General features: G+C 37.4%; 1 protein-coding gene across 2 annotated transcripts in view; it reads right to left on the bottom strand.

The window, feature by feature from the left end:
- The window catches only part of LOC127989645 (astrotactin-2-like), a 463,909-nt gene that overhangs the window by 146,740 nt on the left and 289,590 nt on the right, over nt 1-27,579 (bottom strand). For both annotated transcript variants that reach the window (XM_052591441.1, XM_052591440.1), the window contains 2 exons: nt 14,779-14,945; nt 14,389-14,577 (listed from right to left, as the gene is read on the bottom strand). In XM_052591441.1, the coding sequence (XP_052447401.1) occupies nt 14,389-14,577; nt 14,779-14,945 (356 nt within the window). The remainder of the gene's footprint in view (nt 1-14,388; nt 14,578-14,778; nt 14,946-27,579) is intronic.

Below are 27,579 nucleotides of genomic sequence, written 5' to 3'. Positions count from 1 at the left end.
CCACTGGTCCCTTAATGCTGTTTCTCTTTTGGTAATCTGTGCAGAGTTGTCTTGCCCTGGCAACCAAAAACACACTCCTTTTGTGACATTTCGCGACGCTCTCGCTCTGATCAGTGAAGTCTGTTGTGCTCTCAGTGCTCTTCTCTACGGGAGCGCGCGCTCTTCCGGCAGAAGTGCCTCAGGACCCATATAAGGAAATTCCGCTCCATCTAACGTCACACAGAGCCATACTCCAAAAAAAAAATTCAGAAACTTGTGACAAACCGGAAGGAGTATTTTTGGAACAGAAATACTCCTTCAAATGTACAACTTAATTTTTGAAACTTTGTCCATGTTTAGCATGGGAATCCAACTCTTTAACAGTGTAAAAAACTCAGTATGCATGAAATAGCATTTCACCCCCCCTTTAATGTAGCGATTCAATAGCAATTAATAAAAGTAGTGTGGCAGCACTGAAAAGAAATTTATGAGATTCTGAATGTTACATTTGGCACAGTGCAATCTGAGATCTGTGTGTGCCAGTGGTGTGTGTGTGTGCGCGCATCAATTAAAGCAGCACATTAATATAGAAACTGAACGGTTTTAATGCACTGGCCTTGTCACATGCACACACATACAGTGATGTTCAGTACAGGTCACACCGTATATCATATAAATTGTTTTTTAAAAGTTTCTTGAATATATAATAAGATATATGGTGACTTGCATTGGCTTTGTTGCTGAACAAGAGTTCTGATGTGGTAGATAATGGAGGTTCTTGATAAGTTCTTTTAGAAGTAAGCTGGGGATTTTCTTCTGGCTATTCTTAAGATATGAAAGTTCAACAAAGATATTTTAAAGATAAAAACTGCCGGAAAATCAAACTCAAGAGGAGAGATTTGAGGAGTCTTGGATAGTGTCCGTCTCAAATGAAAGGGTTTCTGAGCTAAGATTAGTCTGGGAGAGGGACTTTTGATAGTTTCTATTCACACCTACATTTTGGGTGAAATATCCCAGCGATTCTCAATTCCAGTCCTTGCGACCCCCTTTTCTGCACATTTTGTATGTTTCTCTTATGGTTTCAGACAGTCTTTTTTCTATTTGAACGTAAGTGCCCTGCAAAGTGGACATCACAGGATATTCTGCCATGATTCCAGTTCGAAGCAAACGTATATGTTCCACTCAAAGTGCAAGTTAATTTAAATAGAATTTATTTATTGAGGTATATGCTGTCACACTTGTCTGTGTGTGAAGATGCTGCACAGCGCAAAGTGAAGTAAACTTCAACAGATTTCCCCTGCTAAGGGAGTAGGGAACAATGAACACTATGTAGGGACCATGTCAATGGGAATACAGTTCATGCAAAGAGCTCACTTCTAATGAGCTGATTATCTGAATCAGGTGTGTTAACAGAGAGAGATATAGAAAATGTGCAGAGCTGGGGGCACGAGGGCTGGGATTGAGAACTGCTGAATTAGCCATTGGTGCAGTTTTACCCAAAATATGGTATACATAGGATGATGCATTTGACAATCACAGTGTACATACTTGTTTGAGGATTAAAGAGCAGATCATTTTGATACCAAGAATGAAACATCTAGTAGATCTTAAAGCAGAGATACACTCATATACCTAAATATAAGCATTGAGAGTCTAACTAATGAAACCTAGAATTGTAAGTATTTTATTGTAAGTATTAATTGTATTATAATAAGGACACATACAAACAACACATGTATATGCCAGATACATTTGTAACTGATTAATTATAGTCTAACAGAAAAAAAATCTAATGTGTGTGTTGTGTATTGTGAGAATGTTGTAGTTTTCTGGTGCGATGGTCATTTAGTTCTCTTGGAATGTGTTTGAAGTCAGATGGGGAGACCAGAGAGTTGATCTGTTCAGCAGCTTCCTGATAATGGGGGGAAAACATTGGCCATTTAGCACCCATTAAACTGTAGACTGGGACCAGGTCTGTAATTTATATGCTATATATATATATATATATATATATATATATATATGTATATATATATATATATATATATATATATATATATATATATATATATATATATATATATATATATATATTATTTTTTTTTTTTTAAGCACATAGTTAAAGACATTAAAAAAAAAAAAAAATTGGGCCTTATTTTATTTTAAATGTACATTTACTGTATATTGATTGCGATAATTGTTCAGTGTTCATATTGGTTTTGCTTCTCAATACTAAAAGTTCATATGAAATAACCATTATGCCAACCAACATCATTGAATTAATAGACAATTAATTTTACTTACTTTTTAATTTTACTTTTGTTTATTCAACAAAATTAATTTATATCTATTCAAGTCATGTTGTTCATTTGAGAATTTCATAAAACATTTTCAATATCCAAATTCACTAAACTCTTCTGGTGCAAATATTGATTATATTCAAAAGAAATCATGATAATGCAGATTTGAAATTATTAGTTCACCACTTGACCAAATCATCTGGTCAGAGTCTTTACTTTTTTTTTCTCCAAAGTGAAAACAATACAATAGAATATAATAGAACAGAACAGAACAGAACCTTTCTTTCTTTCTTTCTTTCTTTCTTTCTTTCTTTCTTTCTTTCTTTCTTTCTTTCTTTCTTTCTTTCTTTCTTCCTTCTCCAGTTGTATTTGTCTCATTGTGCCCTTGAAATGACTATTTCAGGCCTTACTACTTAAGTCCTTAAAACAGAGATTTATGAGGATGAGAATGAGAGTAATAATCTTGATAGATTTATTTGAGTATCTATTGTTTCAATGCATATGTAATGAGAGAGAGCGCTGGCAACATTGATAAAGCAGCAATGTCACCCTGGAGCACAGCTAGGCAGCCAGTCACTGCAGACTCAACACTTTATCATCTTCATAAAAATAAAAAAACAGCACTGAATTACAAATTACGGAGTTATTAGTTACATTGGAGGTGTGAATGGTAATTTATATGCCACTCAGACAATAGCATTCTGTTTACAGAGTGTGGAAACTTTGAATCTGCAGTTTATCGAGGCATAATGTAATGGAAATGTAAACATATTATATACTGATTACACTGTAAAAAATGACTGTGATTTTAACGGTAAAAAACTGTGAAAATGCTACAGTACAAACCCGTTTACTGGTTAACGGTAATTTCCTGTAAACTTTAAAGGGGAAAACCGTAAACTTACGTTCCCAGAATTCTCTGCGTTGCATTTTTGAATTTGATGTTTTTTATTTGAAATAACTATGTTTAGAAGTGGCTACCCTATTAAGAAAGGAGGCTATATAGTGCATCCCTTCACTCGAGAGAAAGTCTGCCTTTTACAGCAGATACTTCATGGTTCCCAAGAAGTATGGGAGGTTGCGTTCTACCATAGATCTGCACCATTCAAGATCAAGACATTCAGATTTAAGATCCTGATGTTGAAATAGATTGTGACGCAAATCTGGATCAATAACTGGTTCGTCACCATAGATTTGAAGGATGCATACTTCCATATCACCATCCTTCCCAAACACAGGACGTTCCTGAGGTTTGTTTTCGGGGGCAAAGTATACTAATACCAAATTTTCCATTTAGTCTAGCACTTTTACAAAATGTGTGGATGCTGCCATGACTCCTTTTAGACTCCAGGGCATCTGCATACTAAACAACATCGACAAATGGCTTATCTTAGCCCAGTCAGAGAAGATGGCGGTTTGGCATCGATATGCCATTATCGCTGATATGAATGAGCTAGGATTATGGGTTGTGTTTCAGAGTCTGCTGGGTCTAATTGCAGCAGTGCCCAATGTGATATTTTTTTTTTTTTGCCTGTTGTACATAAGACCCCTGCAGTGGTTTCTAAGGACCAAGGGGTTTCTCAGAGGGACAACTAATTTTGCATGATCAAGGTAACGCAAGTTACTGCCTTCATGCTTTAGACATGTGGAAGATGCCTCGATTCCTGTCTCAGGGACCTGTGTTGGGTGCTCTGTGTCATCATGTAACACTTAACCCTCTGGAGTCGATCCCCACATATACGCGTTATGAGGCATCTTCTCCTGATAACCCCAAAAAATAACTTAGATTTTTTTTTTAAAAGTTTTGATCGTACAGATAAGAGCAATACATCAATCGAATCTGTAAAGGGTCTACTTTTATTTGTATCTACACATAATAAAAACAAAACTTTGTGCATTTATAAAATAAAGAAAACAAACAAGGTGCACTGTCTTCAGCCTTGGTCTCCGGTGGTCTTCATTTAGAAACACGTCATTAAAATGAACTGTAACTCAGTGAATACTCAACAAAGAGACATGAGAGATATATCTATAGAAAGCTTGACATGTCTACTTTTAAACAAAGCAAGTGCTACCAAAAACACATATTCTGTGATAAAGTAATCCATATGAAAACAAAGTAATGTCTGTCTTTCATGCCTCCCTTCATTATATCTAATGTGACCACGCCCACATGCTGAACACACTATTGAGATTGTAATGTTCCACATGAAGTGCGCGGCATGTATATGCCCATACCATGGAAAACAAACTGTTTTTACTGTTTGCTTCAACCTGAGAGGAATAAGACATAATTCACCCCAAGAAGATGTGCTGAGGATTACCTCAGGATTTGAGTTTTGGATTTCGTCAGAAAAAAGAATTTCCAGTCCAGGGAAAACCATAATCTCTCTTGGCACATAAATTGCCTGTAGATCCTGGCAGTGTTTCAGGCTCTGAAACATTTCTTCCCAGACCTCAGAAGTCATGTGTTTGTCTGCTGAGGCAACACTTTTGTGGTCTCATATACAAACTGACAGGGGGTCTGTGGTTGTGTTCACTTTGAAAACTGGAACACCAGATCCTCCTGTTGGCCCAGGGAAGACTCAATTCTATCTGCGGGCATCTCTGAAGACAACTCACTGTCCTCTGTGGTTCTCCCTTACACATCCAGCTCCTTTGGGTCTGGATGCCATGGTACAGACGTGCCCATGACCACACGCATTTGTCAAGTTTTATAGACTAGATGTTTGGATTGTAGAGTGCTTCTGTCTTCAGATGCGCTCATTGATTTTACAAAAGGAGTGGGTATTCTATTTCCCAAAGTGTTTCTGATGCAGAGCAGTTAACATGGGCACTGAAAGAATATATATATATATATATATATATGCACCACATACGCACTACAGAGTATGTGTGAATCTGGTGGAAAGCAACTTGAGCATTGTGTTGAAACCAGGCATGATGCCAAATGCTTAAACTGTCACCCTTGCATTCATGTTAACCTTGTATAATGTCTAGCAGCTAGTGTCTGAGCTACTGTATTTAAGTGTAATAGTTGGGTTTGTATAAAGAGTTTGATCAGCAAACAAGTATGCTATTCTCAGAAATGCTATTGGAGAGGATTGTGTAATAAAAGCATGCATAACAGCTGTCATGAATGTCCTTTCTTTCTTCTCAGTTTCATAGACATAGAAAATGTCAACAGATTAATTAGCATCAGATAGAATTTAAGGAGTTTTTTTTATTTATTTTTTTATGGTATTATGGTCTGTCAAATGGGGAAATTGTCACACATGCACACTTTTATAATATCCTGCAGTGCTTTTTTATGCCATTATTTTTTTCGCGATGTTCATTGAACTGTTAAAGAGCAACTTTAATTGTACGATCAAACCTCTGTATAAAAACATAATGCAATGCAATGATGGTTAAGAAACGAACAAATAACATTCCTCAAAAAGCCTGGTGCATTTGACACTTTTTAACAAGATTTAGCATTTCAATAAAAATGATGTATTGATCAAGTGAAGCTCTTCAATCTAGTAAGTGTTCAACGTCAAGTATTACTAGCAATATAGAACGTTATTCTTTTGTTTGCTTTATAAAAATCAGTGAAGATTTTATATTGGAAAACCCTATTTCATCTCACTCTTCATCTTTCTTTCACCTCTCCTCACTTGTCTCATTTGTCTCTCCTCTCTTCATCTGACTGCCTCTGTCTCCTCCTTCCTCTTCATCTGACAATCCATTCACAGATTGAGGGCAGTGGAGCGGGACAGAGGGACAGTGGCCAGCATGTGTCAGCCGGCCTATAAAACATTACAGCGTTGCGTCGTGTGCAGCTCTCCGGCTATTTAGCTTGTAAACGCGTGTCATTAAATAATGAATCGTGAGTTAACAAGGATATAAAGCACTGACAGCCTGACATGTTCCAGTCACTGTTACTTCGGCTTTTAGTTGCATGAAATGTTTTTACTTCGTTTCACCAAAAGGGGTCACTGCTTAGTTGACTTTTGAGGGTTTTTTTTTTACTGTTTCTACGGTCCATAGAGACCCAACCACTCACAATAAAAGCTTTTGGAGAAGTATATTGTAAGAAAATAGATGTTATGAAAAAAGAAGAGAAGACCTGGAAGTTACGCAACCTGGAACTTCAAATGAATGTGTGTATAACGCTGTTTGGGTGAAGTGGCTCTGAACACTAAGCCAGAGGCACACAGCATTCAGAAGGCATCAAAAGATGAGTTTTCCAGGTCTGGCAGCCTAATGCAGACAGTACTCAAGTGTTTGGATGTCTGTGTGTTTGTACCGCTTGATCAGTATGGATGAATGAGATGCATGGGTGTCCGAAGGTACATTCATTGCTTTCTGCTTTAATAATGCAGTCTTAATGCAAAGTCAGTCAACAATATGAATCGATCAACTAAAAATGAATGAGTGATATTAGCAGGCAGACATTTTCTAATATAGAATGAGTAAAATATCAGCTATAGGTCATCAGTACTATGCAGTACATCCAGATTATTATAACAATATAAAATGTAATTTCAAGTAATTTGACATTAATGCAGAGCGAACTTTCTAACAGTGTATTTTTTTTTTTTTTTAGTGAAAGCATACTGCAAGTGTCTTTTGTGACAATATTATAAATGCCATTGTTAAAAAAAAAAAGAACATATAGGGGTGAATTTAACTAAGTGTACTGCCATTTTGCATGAAGTTTCTTTATTCTCTCTCTGAAATGTTTCAAACAAAAGGGGTTCAGTCTGTTTTAATGGCACACTGGACTCATGCACATATGACAGTTCATATATTAGCATTCTCATTTGCTTTCAGTCACATATTGATTAAGTGCTTCCTGGAGGCTCAGCCATATTCCATTCTTTTGCCTCTGCTTGCTACCAACAGTCTAGATGTTTTTACATTCTGAAAGAGAAAGTGGTTATAAGACCTTTCATTTTAGCACGTAACTCAGAACTATTTATCTAAAATTTGTATATAATTTCCCTGCTTTATCAGTTACAGATTAAACTTGTCTTGAAATCTACAAATTGCAGCTAAAAATGTGTGAACTGAAATATAATAACTGTTATATATACACACTATTTACCCAGTTCCCAGCCATTAGCACACACACACACACACACACACACACACGCACACACACACACACACACACACACATATATCTGATAATATTTGGCCGAGATACAATTATTTGAAAATCTGGAATCTGAGGGTGCAAAAAAAAAAAAAAAGAGAGAGAAAGAAAATTGCCTTTTAATTTGTCCAAATAAATTCTTAGCAATGTATATTACTAATCAAAAAATTAAGTTTTGACATATTTACAGTACGAAGTTTACAAAATATTCTCATGGAACATGATATTTACTTAATATCCTAATGCTTGCGCATGCCTTGTTTGCAATACACACAAACTATATTGTTTATATGGATTTAATCAACAACAATAAACAAATGAACAATTTTATATTTCACAATCCTTTTTTTAATTAGGCTTCGTACTTCTCAATGCTTCATAGGATTGTAGGTATTTTCCTTATTAGAGCTATTAAGTGCCCAGTCTTCAAAACCTCCGTCCTCAAACTGGCTTTGGTCTGGAAACAATCATGATGCTTCCAGGAAATTATTGACACTCACCGTAGGATTCATTTTCTCTTTTTGAGAAGGTCTTTCTTGCGGATGAGCGTGGTTATCCTGAAAGCCTGCAGAAAGTGGCAGTCTCAATGTGACCTGCTATCCGTTAAGACAGTTCATTTACAAAAGGTGAAAACAGAGTTCAGAGGCTGGATTTGTCAAACGGTCAGTGGCACACACACACACAACTAGAGGTGTGATGTATTTACTTTTAATCACAGTGACTTGAAAATCTATTCGATTCTTCTCGGCCATTGTCTTGACTGAGCTCTCTGTGGTTGTACATTTTCAATCAAAATGTAGTATTGTACAAATGGAAGCTGAATAAGGACATTGTTTTTAATTGATTTAATGTTTATTTTCTTCTTGAAGGTTGAGTCAAAGCTAATATCTGTTTGGACCGTGCTTGATGGCAGTAACTGACACTGACTGGCACTTCCTATAATCTGATATGAGACTCGCATGTCTCTGTGGAGTCATAGCTCATTCTTCTCTGCATTACTGCTTTAACATTGACATTGACTGGTAAGACTACAGACATGAGTCTTTTCAACAACATAAAATAAAACTCTGCATTATGGAACCTTTGAATTCTTCTACAACGCTAGTTTTAGACCACAGAAAGTGGAGTCCAAAAATCATTGGAGCCCACTGACTTTCATTGTAAGCATGAAGAAAAAGAAGAAGAAGAAGAAAATAAAAACAAAAGTAAATAAAAAGTAATATTTATTTTTTTCAGAATTTGCCAAAGAAAGAATGTCATACAGGTTTGGAATGACGTGAGTGTGAGTAAATGATATTCATTGAAGCTGCCAGTAGAAACTCTCAGGTAATAAAGAAGGATCTCTTCTCTTAGCAACAGAATCCATCTCTTTAATAAAACCAATAGTTATTTCAGTGAACATTTGTTCTGGTCCAAAGGTGTTAAAATGATTTTCTATGTAACGTGCGACGCTAGTAACACTTTCTGAATTCCTGAGATTTTCTTCTCTTCCTGTGTGGAAGGAAACGCACTAAATAGACATTTAACTGAAACTGATTTGCATTTTTTTATTTAATTGAACTTGAGGAAACAAAGTTTGTAAGATGTAAATGCCTCTCCTAATGTTACTGCCTCCAGCTGCTCTTTCCTTCCTCTGATGATTAAACTTTCATTAATCAAATGTCTTCCCTTCTGAAGCACACAATGTATCTGAATGCAACATTTCAAAAAAGAAAAGAAGCATCAGAAATACTCCAATTTTCAGTTTCTGTTTAAGTTAAATAGGATTATCTGGTCTTTAAATTGCTTTGAATTCAATGGTGAGGTAAAAGTGTATCTTCGGATGCAGCCTGTCTTTCATATTGTTGCCATCTCAGAAAGGCTACAAAGCGCCGTCATCTCTGATGGATGATCTTCATCTTTCCAGACCAGCACTGAATTCCTTTTAAAGGAAATGTTGCCCTCGGGTGGGTCAGAATGAGTCTCCGAGCCTCTTTTCTCAGATTGGCATGTCAATATCTATTAGTCACTGTGGCGGCGCTGACTGTGGCCATCCTGATGCAGATCTCTGAAGGGCCCGGAGAGAAAGGCATGCTGGGAAACAAGTGCACTAACTGTCAGCCGAAAGAGCTACCCACGAAAGCCGTTCTGAGACGAAAAGTTTCTGTTTCACCAGCTCACACACGCACATGCAAAGCATCCAAAGGTAAAGTATAAAATAAAAAAAATAAGAATGCTGTCACTCAAAACTATGATTTTCTGTCTTCTGTCGAACACGGTTCACAAAAAAATTTAAAGAAAGTTCCCACAGCTATTTTCTATGCAGTTTCAAACAGCGAGTTGAGGCTGGCAAACTCCAACAGAGACAAAAAAAGTGAATAGATAAATAAAAGCACTTATTTCTAAAAAAATAATAATACACTTGCATGCAGTGTGTAATATAGCTGTCTCTGAATGTAAAAGCTGAAAGTGCATGATGAATAAAGTTATTGTCATTATTATTGCATTACATTGACACAGAGGTCACATTTTTAAAGTCTACATTTTAAAGTGTTTTAAGAAAAAGTGTCTGTCTTTAAGTACACTTAAATGACATTTTATTTCATTAATATCATATTAATAGTTTTATTAATTAATTATTAATTTTGAAGTACACTGCAAGCTCTTATTCAGTACAAACAGTGCACTTGTTTTTGATAAGAGATGTTATATTCCAAGTCTTGTAAACGTTTTGTACGAGGAACAGACTTTAATCACTGACTATATTCTCCTCAACCATAACAATCAAATCTGATTTGCAAAGGTGCATATTCAAACTCGCTAAAATAAATATTTACCGTTACGAAAATGACTTATTAATGAAAGCTATTAAAACTGTTTCCAAGGGAACTCACTGTTTGATGTTAAGTCCCTAATTTGCTGAAAGCAAACATCATCAGAAATCATATTCTATTCTGAACAAATAGAATTTGCCTGGCTGTTGTTTACTATTTCATTACAGGCACTCTGCCACTAATGACTCATTTCCACAAACTGTTTCCATGGATGCATATGGCCAAAGCTGCATAAATCTAACTAATATATGGCACAATGTTTGATGAACATTATTATCAGGAGCGAAATGTGTTTGAAAGCATCTGTGGCTCTTCGGGCCGCATCAATTCTGAGTCACGTCGCCCTTCTGCTGGGTTTGTATTTAATAAAGAACCGCATCTACATATCAAAGCATCTGCTGAAGGGATGTTGAGGACATGAAACCCTCAAGAGAAAACTAAATCAATCAATACATAGTGTGATGAGGGTCAAACAAAGGCCTAGGACAGAGACAGACACACTACAATCAAAACATAGAGAACATGTAGTTAATCGTTACTGAAGGCAAGAACAAACTCAAAACCAGAACGTACAGTACGAGAGATGTTCAGCAGCACATCCCACACAGGCTTGGATATTCTTTTATACTTCTTTTGTGTTTCACTGAAGAAAGAAAGACAAAAGGGCATGAATGTGTGCAAATCATTACACATTTTTCAACTGCTTCATCCATTGTTTCCGTATTGCATTTCTGGTAATGTTTGGCAGGTTTTCACATTTTTGCCCAAGCCTGCCCAATGTGCAAACCAACACAAGCATGATTTTAAATCAGTTTTTTTTTTTTTTTTGGATTCCAAGTTCTCACAAATATACATACATTTATTTACTGTATTAATATGTTATATATATTCCATTATATTATCAAATCATCAAATCAATTAATCAAATTTAAACCTTATTTTTTAAAAGTTATTCAACATTTTTTTTATTTTTTTTTATTATTTTTTTACTATTCTTTAAAAATATTTTTATTAACTTAAGTTCTTGGATGTTGATTATTTTTGTTTCTTGCAATGGAATCCACTTTTCATTTTGGACATTTTGTCCCCTCTCTGGAGGACCCACAGTCTCCATGCATCCATGCGCCCCTGTCAAGGTTTTTTTTCTATGAATAACAGACCGTTTACATAATTTACTAACATGTATTATTTATTAGCATTTATTATGCATTTATTACACAGCCAGTTAGATTATACTTAAAATTTAAGGCAGCAAGTAGGTAGGTTTTTCATTTGTCAAGTGTCATTTGTTAACACTGGTTAATGCATTGGTTAACATGAATAAGTATGTATTAGGCTGTTCTTAGTACTTAACCCTTATGCGTTGTTGGGGACGTTTTCGTCCACTAGGGGGTAAAGTTGAGTCTTATTTTTGCCACAACTGTCTCTGTGTTTGAGCTAATGTAATGATTTTAGGTGACAAATCTTATTTTGACCCATATTTAACTCCATATAACTTCATATACAAGCCAGAAACTACGCCTTTTTTTTGCACAGGCCTATCTAAAGGGTTAATGGTCCCACCTAGTGATCAACTGTAAAAATAAGAAATGTTACCTTTTCCCAACAGGGAAAACCACAAACAATCAAGAATGCATGATTATATGGTGTCATGGTTTTGCAATCAAAAAATGTCGTTATAATGGAAGGCAATGGGGCAAAAGCAGCCATCAACAACAAATTAGGGAGAAAAATTTTTAATCTAATGCTGCACAAAAACTAACAATGCAGTACGTGTGAAATGCTCGTCTTTTCTTGATGGAAAAGCCAGTTAAAAACCTTAAAATCCTGTAATAAAATCTACTTTGCATCAAATTTATGAACATAATGTATTATGAACCAAATTGCAATACCAACTTCAAATAAGCTGCAGCTCGCTGGAGGGGTCAAGCTGCATAATCATTTCTAAAAATTTGGTTCAAGTCAAGCCCTTTCTCGTATTGCTTGCTGCTCTTCTCACCATTAAATGACCAGCACGATGGCATGCAAGTGTTGAAATCTAACAATGCATCAAAGCCAATGTTTCTACTAATCTTTGATATCCCCAAGACTGTTATAAAAAGTAAAAAAAAAAAATCCAGCCCAATTAGTTTTATATTTAAAATGAGTCATTTTGTGTGTTTTCAGTAACATCATTTATCTCTTTGTTATATATATATATATATATATATATGTATATATATATATATATATATATATATATATATATATATATATATATATATATATATATATATATATATATATATATATATATATATATGCAGTGGATAAGACGCATGCCATTGGTCGAAGAGACCTTGGTTCGAATCCACTGGTTGACACCAATGTGTCCCTGAGCAAGACACTTAACCTCTAGTTGCTCCAGAGGCGTGTGACCTTTGACATATATAGCAATTGTAAGTGGCTTTGGATAAAAAGTGTCAGCTGTGTGGACCGTCTCAATCTCTATTTTAGAATATTTTTGTGTGTTTGGGATTATTATAACATTCATCTGGGAATGTTGCTTATTAATAGTTAGTAAGGTAGTTGTTAGTTTAGGTATTGAGTTAATTAAGGGATCTAAAATTTGCTCATGCAGAATGTATGCTTTATAAATACTAATGAGCCGCCAGTAGGCTAGTAAGATCCATGCTAATCAGCTATTAGCTAAGAGTGAGAATTGGTCCTTAAAATAAAGTGTTACCACATTTAACATCTATGAATATAAATCCAAAGAGGATTTACAGAGAATACTGCCATACAAAAGTCACAACACACAAAGACACAACACAAGCACAATGCTTTCTTGCAGATATGATGTTACAACTGTGCTACTGTAAAACTGTGACATCCATCTGTGAGGTGAGGTATACGCTGTATTTACTTTGGCAGAAGCCAGAAAAGATCCTCTGGTCATCACGCAAGGCTCAAACATTATTCTGTTGCCTTCAAAAAGCCATAACACTAAAGCAAATAAAGGAAGACCACCGCAAACCATGACTGAGCCCTTCTGAAAAAACTGAATCCACGGCTGTCCCAAAGTCTGCAGAGAAAATTGTGTTCATGCTGGAAATAAGTGCATTATTTTCCATTTTCTTTGAGCTTCACCAAACCATCCAGTTCATAAAAGCACGAGACACAGATAGTGTTTAAATGCATTGAAAAAGCCTGGCTATGCCATGGAATTATAAAAAGAGAAAATAATAAAAAAAAAAAAATTAATTTAATAAAAAACATCTCTTTTTACCCCCCAATTCTGAGTAAAAAATCAGTTGCGAGATAAAACACAGAACTGTGAGATATAAACTCACAGTTCCTTCTTTATTTCTTGAAATAGTTTACATCTGACAATTCTTCTTCTCAGAACTGCTCATTTATATATCACAATTGCAATTTAGCATCTTACAACTTTTTTAAAAAGATATGAACTGTGAGATATGAACAACTATGAGAAATCAGTCAGAGCTGATAGAAGTGATAAAAGTGGATAGACATTTTTTTTTTTTTTTGTCTAGAAACATGCTTGCATACAATACAGTCAAAGAACCTCCAGACAAATGCAGACGATCAGACGATCTTTATTTTCAGACAGTTGAATGGTTTTGCGGGGTCCGGCAGTGGTGGTGTAGAGCTGGGATTGCTGCTAACACACAACACTGATAACTTAATAAAGATGGAGTGTTTTACGTTCATCAGAAGAACTGCTGCGCCACAACACACCATCTAACATGAGTGAGTCTGACAGCTGCAAATAGACATGGAAGCAGTCGTGTAGGCTGTCAATGAACTGCATTTCTCTTCAAACGTGAGCCTTTCTGAGAAATGTGTTTGTCGAACAAAATTACTCTCACTTTAGACCAAAAAAAATACACAAATCCTAACTGATGTGTCTTGAAATTATCACAGCATACTGCTATAGAGCAAACGCATTATTCCTCTTTTGAGTGCCATTCAGAAGTATTTTTCCATTCATTTTCTCCAATATGATTTTTATTTTATTTTTTTCTCAATAAATGTACTTCTAGAGCCTATAGCTCTTGCACTCTATAGCACGACCCTCAAGAGTCTGAAGAATAAAACAAACTAAATTGCCAAACACCCCAGACATAAAGCTTACTGCACAAAAACTCACCTGAAGGTCATCTGGAAAACTTGTCCCAGGGTCACCTGTTGAGTTTTGTTATTGTACCCGCGGAGCATCTCACTGAAGAGCGTGTCGTTGAAACGCGAGTCTTGCTTCGGGCACTTCGGCCCTTCACAGTGATCAGCCAGGAGAAGACATGAGCGGCCGTCAGCGGCTAGCTTGTATTCCTGCACACACCTGATCACACACACACACAGTGACAGTGTTCAGATTTCATCCAGATCATGTTAAAGGGATCTTTATCAAATACGAGCTGAAATACAGCTGGGTAAAACAAAAACTGTGTCCATCTTCATTTCAACCAAAAAGGGGGTGATTCTTTTCTACGTGCTCTTTGTGTGCTTGGGTTCATATTAATGCACATGTGTTTTCTCTCACCCGCAGAACATGAGCACATTGCTGGACGTGGGGTCATCAGGAAGAGGAACCAGCTGCTGAAGACACAGCTGCTCACAGCCTCCATTGAAGCCGTCCGTACAGTCCGTTCCCAGAGAGTAGTCATAGCAGCCCGAACCGTCCTTCATGGGCCGCAGTCCTTCTGGGCACTGTGAATGATGTGGGATGAGAGAGATGGACACGGGGATCAACATCTGTGTGCTGGTCTTGACTCTCTGTTACCAGGTAACAATAGAGAGCGCATATACTGTATTCTCAGTGGGGAGTTATTATGTGATGAACAAAGCAGTTTCTTAAGAAGGAAAGGGTGCTAATAAGGGTTGCCAAGGCAGGGCCACAGAATTCAGGAAAAGATCCAGAGCCTCAATAAGACACCCATTATCCAGACATGTCAAACTGACCGGCCCACATATTCAGAGACTAGAGAAACTCCAACTTTTCTTGCTTGTGCAAAAGTCGAGCATAGTGTTCTCATGTAGTTGATAGGGTATTTTGTGCTGTAACTAAGATGCCCAAGTCAAAAGTCTCATTGATGCGGCTCGGGTCTCTCATTTAATGTAAGTCTATGTTTTTTTTTTTTTTTTTTTTTTTTTTTTTGTGCTCTGTATCATTGGGCAGGTTGAACATTTCAAGACTAATTGCTTGAATGCTCCTCGAGCACATCTTAAATAGTGATTGGATGACATTTATGCCAAAGCTGAATGTCTGTTTTTTTTTTTTTACTAAAAGTAGCTTGATTTTTTAAGACCCCTATACTCATGGTCCTATTTTCTTTCTTTGTTTAGGGATAAAACTAAGTTTGAAATACCCTTGCAGCCACAGTATATACTGATAGCAAACATTACACTCTCTCTAAAAAACAAAAAACAAAAACCTTAGTACACAAAGCTGTGACTTACGTGGTACCCATTTAAAAAGGTAGAAATGCATATGGTACTGATATTTACACTAAAGGTACTTCTATGCACCATTTAAGGAAGAATACTTTTTTGAAAGGATACTGCCCCAGTTACAGCCCCAGTTATATATATATATATATATATATATATATATATATGTATATATATATATATATATATATATATATATATATATATATATATGTATATATATATATATATATATATATATATATATGTATATATATATATATATATATATATATATATATATATATATATATATATATATATATATATATATATAGCTACAATTAGCATCAAGCTGAACATTACAGTTTATGAGATTAATACTAAGCTTTTACTAAAATATCACTATAAACCACCACCACTGAGAGTTTAAAATAATTTCTGATTTCCATATAATGTGGATTTCAATCCCATAATGAAGCAGAATTGTTATCTGTAGCAGTTTAGGATAAGCTACTCGCTACATCAGCTTAACACTTCTTATGTAAATATCTTTATCTTATAAAATCATCCAAAATGCATGGAAATCACATACACGCAGGGTTGGCGCTAAACCCAGAGTGCAGAGTTTGGAGACCCCTGGTCACTAATGTCATTTGAAGTCGAATATCTGACCTAAGACTTGGGCAGATCGATGAATCCCAACTTCAGCAAGACACGTCATTTGAAGTCACTGCTTCTAACAAGTATAATGTGGAGCTTATTTAAAACGTTTTCTTTTTTTTATTGTCAACTGTTTTTAAAACAAAGGGTAACATTTGATGATAACTATTTTCAGTTTTTTGCTATAACTGACTCAAAATCACGATCCGCACATGTTGCTTATTTATGTGCATTCTTTGAACTTTTTAACTGCCCTCAGTTAACTTGTCACATTTAAAGGGGTCATATGATTGGATTAAAAATGTGTATTTCTTTAGAGTGTTGCAAGCTTTTGATGCATGAAGAAGATCTGTAAAGTTGCAAAGACAAAGTCTCAAATCCAAAGAGATGTTCATTAAAAAAGTTAAGACTCTGCCACGCCCCCCTAAAACACCTTGTTTAGACACGCCCCCACATGTCTACATCACTGTGCGGAAATATTTGATTAATGTCGCCATTAATGATGCAAAGATAGTGACATGGTTTCAATAACCGCAGTTAGTGATGAAGCAGTCACGTCAGGGAGATGCTGTATATCTATGCAAATGCAAAAGCACTTTATTTGGCTCTTCCGAAAGTAGATGCATTTAGGAATCTTTAAAATTACTTACAACAGAACAGCAATGCATTTTATGGACAACTGTTTCGTGAACCTAAGAGAAGCGGTCATTCTGATTTTGCTACGAAAATCTGGTGCTTCTGAATCAGCTACTGGAAGCATGCATGTCTTGTTATCAGTTTAAGTATTTGCTATGGAATGTGCAAGTGCAGAGTTTTGCGCATATATATATATATATATATATATATATATATATATATATATGTATATATATATATATATATATATATATATATATATATATATATATATATGCATACCTGCCATGTTTGTAGTTTTTTAACACTTTTTATTCATATTTGTAGTTCTAATCAAATCCTTGTCCAACACACAATGGATTATGGGCAATATTTGCCCTTGAAGTATGCACAGATCTGCACTTCGAATTTCTAATGAAAATAGTAAGCCATCCAGGTACCTCTGGAATACTCATCTCAACATCAGTTTCCACCAGTGTTTTGATGTTTTCACTTACTGTATGTCTGAGCTAAACAGTCTGAACAGAATAAATGTAATGGAGAAGATTTCCATGACAGAGGTGGCGGATTTCCTACATAATGGCCACAGACTTACGGTAGTTTGAAAATGTTTACCAGTTAACTTCTTCTGGGAACTTCACTCTGGAAAGCCGTTTCATATTCTTGAAATGAACTTCATTATGTTCTAACTGAGGTCACACCACTGATGTTCGTTCTTCACACAGCTTGCACTCTATTTCTTATTCAGTTTGTGTTTGATGTAAATCTTGATGTTTTGAATCTTTGCTCAGGGGCTCCCTGATCTATTATACTGAAGAATCTCTGATGAGAGAATGCTTTTGGTATTACACAGATAGACCGACTGGAATAAGATAACAGTCAACATCGGCACTCGACAAGCTTCACATTAATTGCACATGTATCACATCGCTATCCCGCGGGAGCTGGTAGTGTGTGAGGTGTCTGTCTGTTGCTGATGATATAATACAGACTTGATACTCGCATTAATGATTTGACAATTTTCATATGAATACATGTATGTCTGTAGCAAACACAAAGATGATCTAATCGACAACTGAAATGACAATTGTAGTCTGGCAAATTACATATTAAACATATTTATTTTTAAAGTGTGTTTGCTTGTCTGAGCTGAAAATTAATCCACACTCATATCCATATTCTTCTGCATACAATTAGACCATTATGACAAAGCCACTCTGAGGTCATGTGTGATGTCATTGAGCACACAGCTTCAGTACCAAAGAGCCACCAAAGACTCTGAATCTCAAGACCAAAGGCCTTTGATTGGATGATTTCAAAGAAAGCAACAACAACATCAAGCGAGAAATAAAAGATCAGTGCTTCAAAGCACATCAGAAGAATAAGCGGAAAATATATTTATTTTTAAGGGTGGTGCAGGGGGATTTTTGCAGTGTTATCATGCTTTAGTCATTTTAATGGCATGCTCAAGTGGGTCAATAGGATGAGCACACTGGGTCATATAACACACATATGATAATATATACTGAGATATTCTTCATATAGACCTGATTAAGGATCACAGTCAACAGCATCAGTAATATTACATGTCTGTAATATAATATTCATCAGACTGTTGTTTATTAATGCTTCAGTCTTTCGATCTCTAACACATGCAGTAATCTCTAACATTCTCTCACAAGCACACAGTGATAATTATTATTATTATTTTAATCTGAGTCTGAAGCAGCAAACGCATGACATTTCAGCTCAAAACCTGTTGTCATTCGGATTATACTGCACGTCTTCTTTCATCTAAACAACATTGCATTACATACATAATTGAAAAAAAAAAGTATAATAATAATAATAATAAAGAAAAAAAAACACATTTGTTAAGAACTTAAGTAAACATCCATACATAAGCAAAGCAAGCAAGCAATAAAGAACAGCACAAATAGTGCAAAAATGCAACTTGATACTTATTGCATTGATATTCAGAATTTTACTGTGAAATCAATGCAGGCTACTTTAGTTACCATTCTACAAAATATAGTATAAAATAATAATAATAATAATAATAATAATAATAATAATAATAATAATAATAATAATAATAATAATAAACATTAATAGGCTGTAAAAATAAATACAGTTAACCATTATTGTGATTACTATTCTGTTGGATGGACAGTATGGACTTCATTTATGTGCAACAGGCTTTGTTTCCAATGTTAAGAAGAACAGAATGAAGGGATCTCACTGGCGCCTCCATGCATTTATTTCCACTCAAAGGCTTAGATATACACCTAACAGTGCACTTTAAAAAGTTTAAACTAATATTGTACTATCCTTTAAGTGTTCAATATCTACAGATTTTATTTTAAGCAATTTGTGATGATTTGAGAAGGCTAAATTCATCAAACGTGAGAGAGAAAAAAGATGAGCCAAGGGCTGGCTATAGGGCATAGGATTGAGACCCGTGCAGGACTCTACCTGGTTTCTGTGTTTGGAAACGAATGTCGTAAATCAAGGGCTGTTTTCTTATTAAATGAAAAAAAAAAAAAAAAAAAAAAAAATCTTAAATTTTATTGTGTTGACAATTAATCTGTCTATTTATTTATTTTTTACATTTTATGTTGTACTCCAATCTCCCGCATGGCCAAACTCTGTATATGAAACTGTATGTATGTATGTATGTATTTATTTTAAATGGATTAATTATTAATTAAACATGTTTTAATTAATGCAAAGAATCAATACAAAGTGATACATTTCTTAATTAATTAACATAGGTTTCGGCATTTCATGGGCTCTGTATATAGGCATGAAATGTGTTTAAGGAGGCCAGATAACAAATAAATATGTAAGACCTGCAGACATAAATAAGCAAATAATTAAATGTAAGTTTCAAGCCTTTCGTAATTTGTGACATCAATGTAACTATATATGTGTTAGAACTAGGCCTAGCCCATAACATGCAACAATAAGCCACCTTTTCGATTGTTTTTTACATGTAATTAAACATTAAATGTTAATATCCTACTTCTCGTACAATTTCCAGTTCTTCATGTCGCAGTTTTAGCCTATTATTTATGATTTCTCACAAATTTTTTTTTTTTTTAATGGTGTGAGTCAGGTTAAATTGCATGTCAAATAAAATCTCATGAACGTGCACCCTTGTACACATCGATATGTATGCTTGTACAGTGGACCAACGGCCAAGGTCAGGACTTTTCGTTCAAAAGTGTTCATTAGCCTGTAGATAAAAATGAAAAGCCCCTTAATACAACATAAGGAAATTGTGTATTTTTGATTGTTTTCAATCATGCAATATTCGCTGAGTTATTAGGTCATGCTTTCTCCCTTTTTCTCCAAACCGTCTTCCATCTGTTGCAGCATGCGATATATCCACTCAACCAATCACAGCGCACTATTCCCTGCACTCTAGACAGTAATAGAGGCACATTGAATACACCCAGCATCCTAGTTTTCCTCATCTACTTTGTACTTTGTGATCAACAAACAAGGGCTGCACGATTAATCGCAATGGATTGTCATCCGCATCTCATCAGTAAATGTATTAATTATTCAGATGAATTTAATACACAGAGCTGTAGATCACTGATATTGCATAGCTGACAATCTATGCAATATTGCATTCATTAGATGAATCGATTATGAATGTGATATTGTGTAGCTTGTCAGTGTTTTATTAATACCATTTATGTTTTTGTTAATACAGCACATAGCACTAGTCAACTAAATGAATGTAACATGGCAAATATGTCATGATTCTGCCCTCGTGTCCTTGATTTTTCCTAGTCTTGAGGCAGGATCATGACAGACCCGTGTTTTGTGTACAAGCGCATGGCCTTGTCTTTGGGCCATGTGCTTGTGTTGTCTCGTTCCCTTGCCCCGCCCCCCTTGTTAACCTAGTCGTGTCTTGATTGTCCTATCTGTAACACCTGTCGTGTCTTGATTAGTACCCCTATTTAGATCTCCTAGTGTGCTCTGTCTTGCGTCGGTTCATTGTCATTGTGAGTGTACCTGTGATTGTTCCACTCTGTGATTGTTCCTTAAAGAAGTGTTTGTATTACCGTGAGTGTTTGTTTATAGTTAGTATTTAAAGTCCTTGTTTATCTTGTTAGTCCAGTCCTGTTTTAGTTATTTAGTCTTTACCTTGCTCCGTGTTTTCCCCCTCGTGGGTTTTGTTTTCCCCTTTTTGTAATAAACCCTTTGTTTGAGAATCCCTGTCTGCACCTGAGTTCCTCCCTTACCAATACCCTGACAGAATGAACCGACCACAATGGAACTCCGCAGACAGGAGGCAATGCTGGATGCCCGTGCCAGCAGCGTCGAGAGCTGGCGTGCCCGTGCCAGCAGCGTCGAGAGCTGGCGTGCCCGTGCCAGCAGCGTCGAGAGCTGGCGTGCCCGTGCCAGCAGCGTCGAGAGCTGGCGTGCCAGCAGCGTCGAGAGCTGGCGTGCCCGTGCCAGCAGCGTCGAGAGCTGGCGTGCCCGTGCCAGCAGCGTCGAGAGCTGGCGTGCCCGTGCCAGCAGCGTCGAGAGCTGGCGTGCCCGTGCCAGCAGCGTCGAGAGCTGGCGTGCCCGTGCCAGCAGCGTCGAGAGCTGGCGTGCCCGAGCCAGCAGCGGTGAGCGTGCCCGAGCCAGCAGCGGTGAGCGTGCCCGAGCCAGCAGCGGTGAGCGTGCCCGAGCCAGCAGCGAAGAGCGCTGGCGTGCCCGAGCCGGCAAAACAGAAAGCCGTATTCAAGTCTGCAGTCGTGAGAGCGGAGGAGAGAGCCGCGGCCGACTCTGCAGCAAAGACTCTTGTACAGTCTGTCTCATCTCGTAAGGAGATGCCAATTGTCCTGGCTGCTAAAGCCTTTTCTGATTATTTGTCCCGTCTTGTCCAAATCCTAGAAGTCCCCGTCAGTCCTGTTTTGTCCCCTGACCCTGTCCCCAGAAGTCCTAAGTGTCCAGCCGTTGTCTCCCCGTGTCCTGTTGATGTGGCCCCGTGTCCTGTTGATGTGGCCCCGTGTCCTGTTGATGTGGCCCCGTGTCCTGTTGATGTGGCCCCGTGTCCTGTTGATGTGGCCCCGTGTCCTGTTGATGTGGCCCCGTGTCCTGTTGATGTGGCCCCGTGTCCCGTAGATGTCGTCTCCCCGTGTCCCGTAGATGTCGTCTCCCCGTGTCCCGTAGATGTCGTCTCCCCGTGTCCCGTAGATGTCGTCTCCCCGTGTCCCGTTAATGTCCCCCCGTGTCCTGTGGTCCCCCCGTGTCCAGTAGATGTTGTCTCCCCGCGTCCCGTAAGTCTTGCCCCGCGTCCCTTGTCTGGTCCTGTCATGTCCCCTGTCAGTTGTCCCGAGACCCCTCCCCGCCCCTCACCACCCAGACCTGCCCGTACCCCCCGCCGTCAGCCTTCGTCCTGTCCTCCTAGGATTCCTACCCCACCCACCCGCCCTGGTCTGTCCCCCATGAACTTTGTGGTCCCGCCCCCTCCCCTTCCCTGTTTGTTTTTTTTTGATTTGTCACCCCAACCCTGCCGTTGTGTACTCATGTTTGCCTTTGTTGTTATTTGTCATGTCCTGTTGGTTTGTGTCTGTGTCCCAGTCTGTCATGTCAGTCGTGTCCCGTGTTTGATGTTCCCTTGAGGAGCGTCTGGAAGCCGCTCCTTAAGGGAGGGGTTCTGTCATGATTCTGCCCTCGTGTCCTTGATTTTTCCTAGTCTTGAGGCAGGATCATGACAGACCCGTGTTTTGTGTACAAGCGCATGGCCTTGTCTTTGGGCCATGTGCTTGTGTTGTCTCGTTCCCTTGCCCCGCCCCCCTTGTTAACCTAGTCGTGTCTTGATTGTCCTATCTGTAACACCTGTCGAGTCTTGATTAGTACCCCTATTTAGATCTCCTAGTGTGCTCTGTCTTGCGTCGGTTCATTGTGAGTGTACCTGTGATTGTTCCACTCTGTGATTGTTCCTTAAAGAAGTGTTTGTATTACCGTGAGTGTTTGTTTATAGTTAGTATTTAGAGTCCTTGTTTATCTTGTTAGTCCAGTCCTGTTTTAGTTATTTAGTCTTTACCTTGCTCCGTGTTTTCCCCCTCGTGGGTTTTGTTTTCCCCTTTTTGTAATAAACCCTTTGTTTGAGAATCCCTGTCTGCACCTGAGTTCCTCCCTTACCAATACCCTGACAAAATATGAGTGCACTTTTTGTAAGTTGAATTTAAGATCAATTTTTGTGGTCTAATGTGATATTGTTGTTCATGTTCTTGTTCATGATGCAGTTTTATTTTATTGTTGTAATTAATTTATAGCATTACAAAGATCACCCATTGAATTAATTTTGGGAGCCATAACTGAAGAATGCATTTTTAGTCCAGTTCCTGTATGTAAGATTAGTATTGACCAAGTTCAGAGGCTGTCATCTTGCCACTTTCTTGGCAAAGAAAACACATTTTTACATGTATAAATATATTATTTTTTATTTATTTATTTTTTCCCAGTTTGCCACTTTCATAAAAAGTTACAAATAAATACAACGCAAACACGTACGGTTTTCCAGAGCAGTAGAAACAGAGAAAATCTGTGGGAAACAAATCTCAAGGAGGTGTACCCACAAAAAGTGTCTAAAGAATTACAGCACATTCCTAAAGCACAAATGCTCAGTGGTCGCTAAACAAGACGAGTGTTCGTGATCTCCATCAGAACAGACGGCACAGACGAGAGAAATGAGGGAGTACAGCAACCTCTGTGGCTCGATCTGCTGCCTCCGCGTTTACTCTCATTAGTCAATCTAATCACCTCCAGGTTTTTAATCAGACACTGTGCAATTAAGCGTCTGCCTTCATCTTAATGAATGCATGTCCCTCATTATTAAGTGTCTGAATTACATGCGTGACCTAATAAAGCTATTTCGGAGGGATGTTTGACCTGTGGGTCAATGGCGGCTTGAGTTTTTCAGGACTGGCACAGTCATCGAATGCTGCAAAATAACATAATTCAGTGCATGCAATGATGCTCCTTAAAGCAGCTTCACAAACAGGGAAAGAAGGAAAATCATCTCCAATCCCAGACAAAACAGTATCAACCATTTCAGGAGACATTACAGGCAATTAATGTAAAAACCTCACAACGAGACAGCAAAAGGTTATGGGAAGGAAAATAATTCTAACGGCCGTTTTGTTATTTTGTCTCCATTGGCACCTCATCTCAGATAGGAGATAATATCTGCTGTGCATAATACTGTGGCTCTTGCATTCATTAAACTATTAAAGGAGCAGAAATTGAAATGGCAGCCTTCTTTGTAGAATAACTCTGATTGTGCACCGCTCTGCCGATTGTGAACGCTGCGGTGAGTTTAGACCTCCTTTCATTTGATTAATGCGCAGCTGACATACAAGTTCCTTTGTTCTTGGCATCCAGATCTCAACTTGACCTTATCAGATGGTGCCAAAACAGGAAAACACACCAAAAAAAAAAGAGAAGAGGATTTTATGATCTAGCGCAGGATTGCTGCAAATCAAGAGTGAAGTACAAGCGTCTCTATTTGATGAAGTTCACTTGAAGAGCACTTAGAAAAGTAAATCCTTTCATTCCGTTTTTCAAGGTGTTAAAATGCCCAGAAAGCAAAATAATTGGTGCCACTTATGAACTGACTTATTGTTCAGTCCAATGCAATTTGATACAATTCAATCTGAGCAGCATATTCTGGCGTATTTGCCAATTGAAAAAATTAAATTGAGAGAAAAAAAAAAAAAAACATTTATTTATTTATGTACATTTATTTGTATAGTCCAAGCAGCTGATAAAAACATTACAATAATCCACACCACTCCAATCACAGTTAACATCCTGTGAAGCCAAAATAACACTTCCTCAAGTAAAAAAAAAAAAAAAAAAAAGTTGTGCGAATCTGAATCAAGAGAGCAATATGCATGCACAGATCAAACAACATTTACAAAATAAAACAGTCAACAACACATTTTAGCCAGAAGCAATGCTTTAAAATTAAAATGCCTCAATGCTGGGTTTGTTTCTGATAAACACACAGCTTTTCTATTCACGAGACGTTAATTGATGGATTGGAGTGGACTGGAGTACTTCTGGATTATTGTGATGTTTTTGTCATTTAATTTGGACTCTCAATCTGACGGCACCCATTCACTGAAGAGAATCCATTCCTGGGCAAGTCATGTAATGCTACATTTCTCCAAATCTGTTTTGCCAAAGAAACAAATGCATCTACATCATGGATGGTGGGTGATTTACTTTCTTTAGCGAATTTTCATTTTTGGGTGAACTATCCATTTAATTGAGGCATTGAATAACAAAGTTATTCAAAAAAAAAAAAAAACTTAAGTAATAAATTTATATGGTAATAGATTGAGATCTAAATCTAAGCTGTGTGAGCCGTGACAGATGTTCTTTTCTGTAAGCACTTTATATATCTTGCAGCAGTTACATTGTTTAAGCCATGTATTATGTTGCATTTCTTTATAAAGTTTCCAGCCAACTGGCGAGTCACTGCAATGACTTGCCAAAGGCAATTTTTACTCTGACTTGGCATTGGTGAGCGAACCCTGCTGCACGGCTTTCTTGAGATCTACAAAAATCACAGCTGGCAGAACAGTCCCTGTAAAAGTCCTTCAGAATAATGGTTCCACATGTGTGCTGCTCTCTCTCTTCCCTCGTTATATTCTGCTCTCGTTCAGCATATATCCCTTCTTATGGTACTTCATCTTGTTTCACTTTTCCTTTCCCTCTCCCTTCTGCTCTGTTCATTATTCCGTCTCTCTCTCTCTCTCTCCGTGTTGTCCATCACGTCACCTCATCTTTCTCCAGCTGTCTCATTTTTCCGTCCTTCAAAGGTTTGGAAGCATCTTCTCTCTCTATGCTAATGGCACAGGAGGGAGCCATCTCCACACTATAATGGTTTGGACACACCTGACTTGAACTCCAGGGAGGAAATTCAAATGACGGACACACAAGCGGTTTAATTTGCAGTAGAAATAAAAATACATGAGAGAAACTAAACTAAGCGCCTTTAGAAACTAAACACAATCGCCATATGGAAGAGAAAGGTCCCTGTGTATGAATAAATGTGCTGCCTTAATGCTTTACAGAGGAATTTTATGAACATCAAACCAGCATGGGCTTTTTAACATAGAAAACATAACAGAAAAAAAGCCCTGAAGGGTCTAATAAAAGAAAGAAGAGAAAGAACACATAAAGCCTTAGAGTGAATTAAAATTAAACATGGATGTAGTTTTTTTTTTTTTTTTGTCTAAACTGAAAAACGGATAATGGCTGAAAATTACCAGGACCTTCACTGTTATGTTCACGGTCATTTCCTTCAACCCTAAAACACAACTCGGTTAAATGCATAAACACACATAAATAAATAAATCTTCAGTGGTTCTTAGACGTCGTTAAGGTGCTTTATAGCACCACTGCCATACAACAGTGTATGTCCTGAGGATAACATGGTTTTTTTGGTGATAACATGACTTTTTGACCTCTGTAACGATCCGGAACACAGGGACACAGGAGACGAGAGATCCAATAGCAGTGTGCGTTTAATGGGTAATCCAAAATCAGAATCAAATAAGCAGGGGGTCAAAACCAAAAATCAGTCCAAACACAAACAAACAAACAAACAAACAGGAACAGGAACAGGAACAGGAACAGGAAGTTGAAATACAAGGAACGAGAGGAAACCAGGTGACGGAAAGTAAGGACTCCATCAAACAAACAGAAACAGACCTGGTTAATATAGGCAGGGTAATGACTATGAAGTGAAGACACCTGAGTGCAATTAGCAGGAGTGCAATTACTGAAGCCCACCAGGGCGGCGCAGAAGACCACCACATCCGTGCAGTCCGTGGTGAGTAGACTCTGCTCATGAAGATCACTGGTGACTTGACTTTGCCCTTGAAGAACACTGCAGTTACTGTGATGAAGGAGCAAGGGCTTGTGGGAATTGTAGTGCCTGCGGTGAGGTGCCTATAGGGAAGTGAGACCACTAGTGGACACCCAGGGAAACACAGACCAGACACCGTAACAACCTCTGAAAAGCCTACAATTTATTCAAAACAGCTTTTGCTACTGTAGAAAATTTCTTGCATAGCAAACATATGAGAGTCGAGTAACATCTCTAAAATCTAGATAGGAGAACTGCGTTCCTCTTATGGTTCTACATAGCATAAGAGGAACGCAGTTCTCCTATCTAGATTTTAGAGATGTTACTCGACTTTAAAGATAGGTGTTATATAACACTTAAAGTGGTCGCCCACTTGATTACGAGCCAATTAACCACTTTTAGTGCTATTCAGCACCATGTTTTGAGTGTTTCCACATAAAAAAAAGTATTTATTTTAAATTGTAATAATATTTTCACAAACTTACTGTTTTTACTTCATATTTTATCAAATAAATGCAGAACTGGTGAGCAGAAGAGACATATCATAACCATAAAAAAGAGAGAAAATCAAGAAGGTAGAATGCTTTTGGCTCAGTGAGGTGAGAAACTGAACATGATGGAGGAAACAGAAAATGCTCTTCATCCACAGGACAAAGGAAGCACTTGATTGCACTTTGAAATGTTTAGAATCCCAGCAAGATGTTGAGAATCCTGTTTTTCATT

The sequence above is a fragment of the Carassius gibelio genome, chromosome A5 (assembly GCF_023724105.1).
Source record: "Carassius gibelio isolate Cgi1373 ecotype wild population from Czech Republic chromosome A5, carGib1.2-hapl.c, whole genome shotgun sequence".
Taxonomy (NCBI): domain Eukaryota; kingdom Metazoa; phylum Chordata; class Actinopteri; order Cypriniformes; family Cyprinidae; genus Carassius; species Carassius gibelio.
This window is presented reverse-complemented; position numbering and strand designations above follow the sequence as displayed.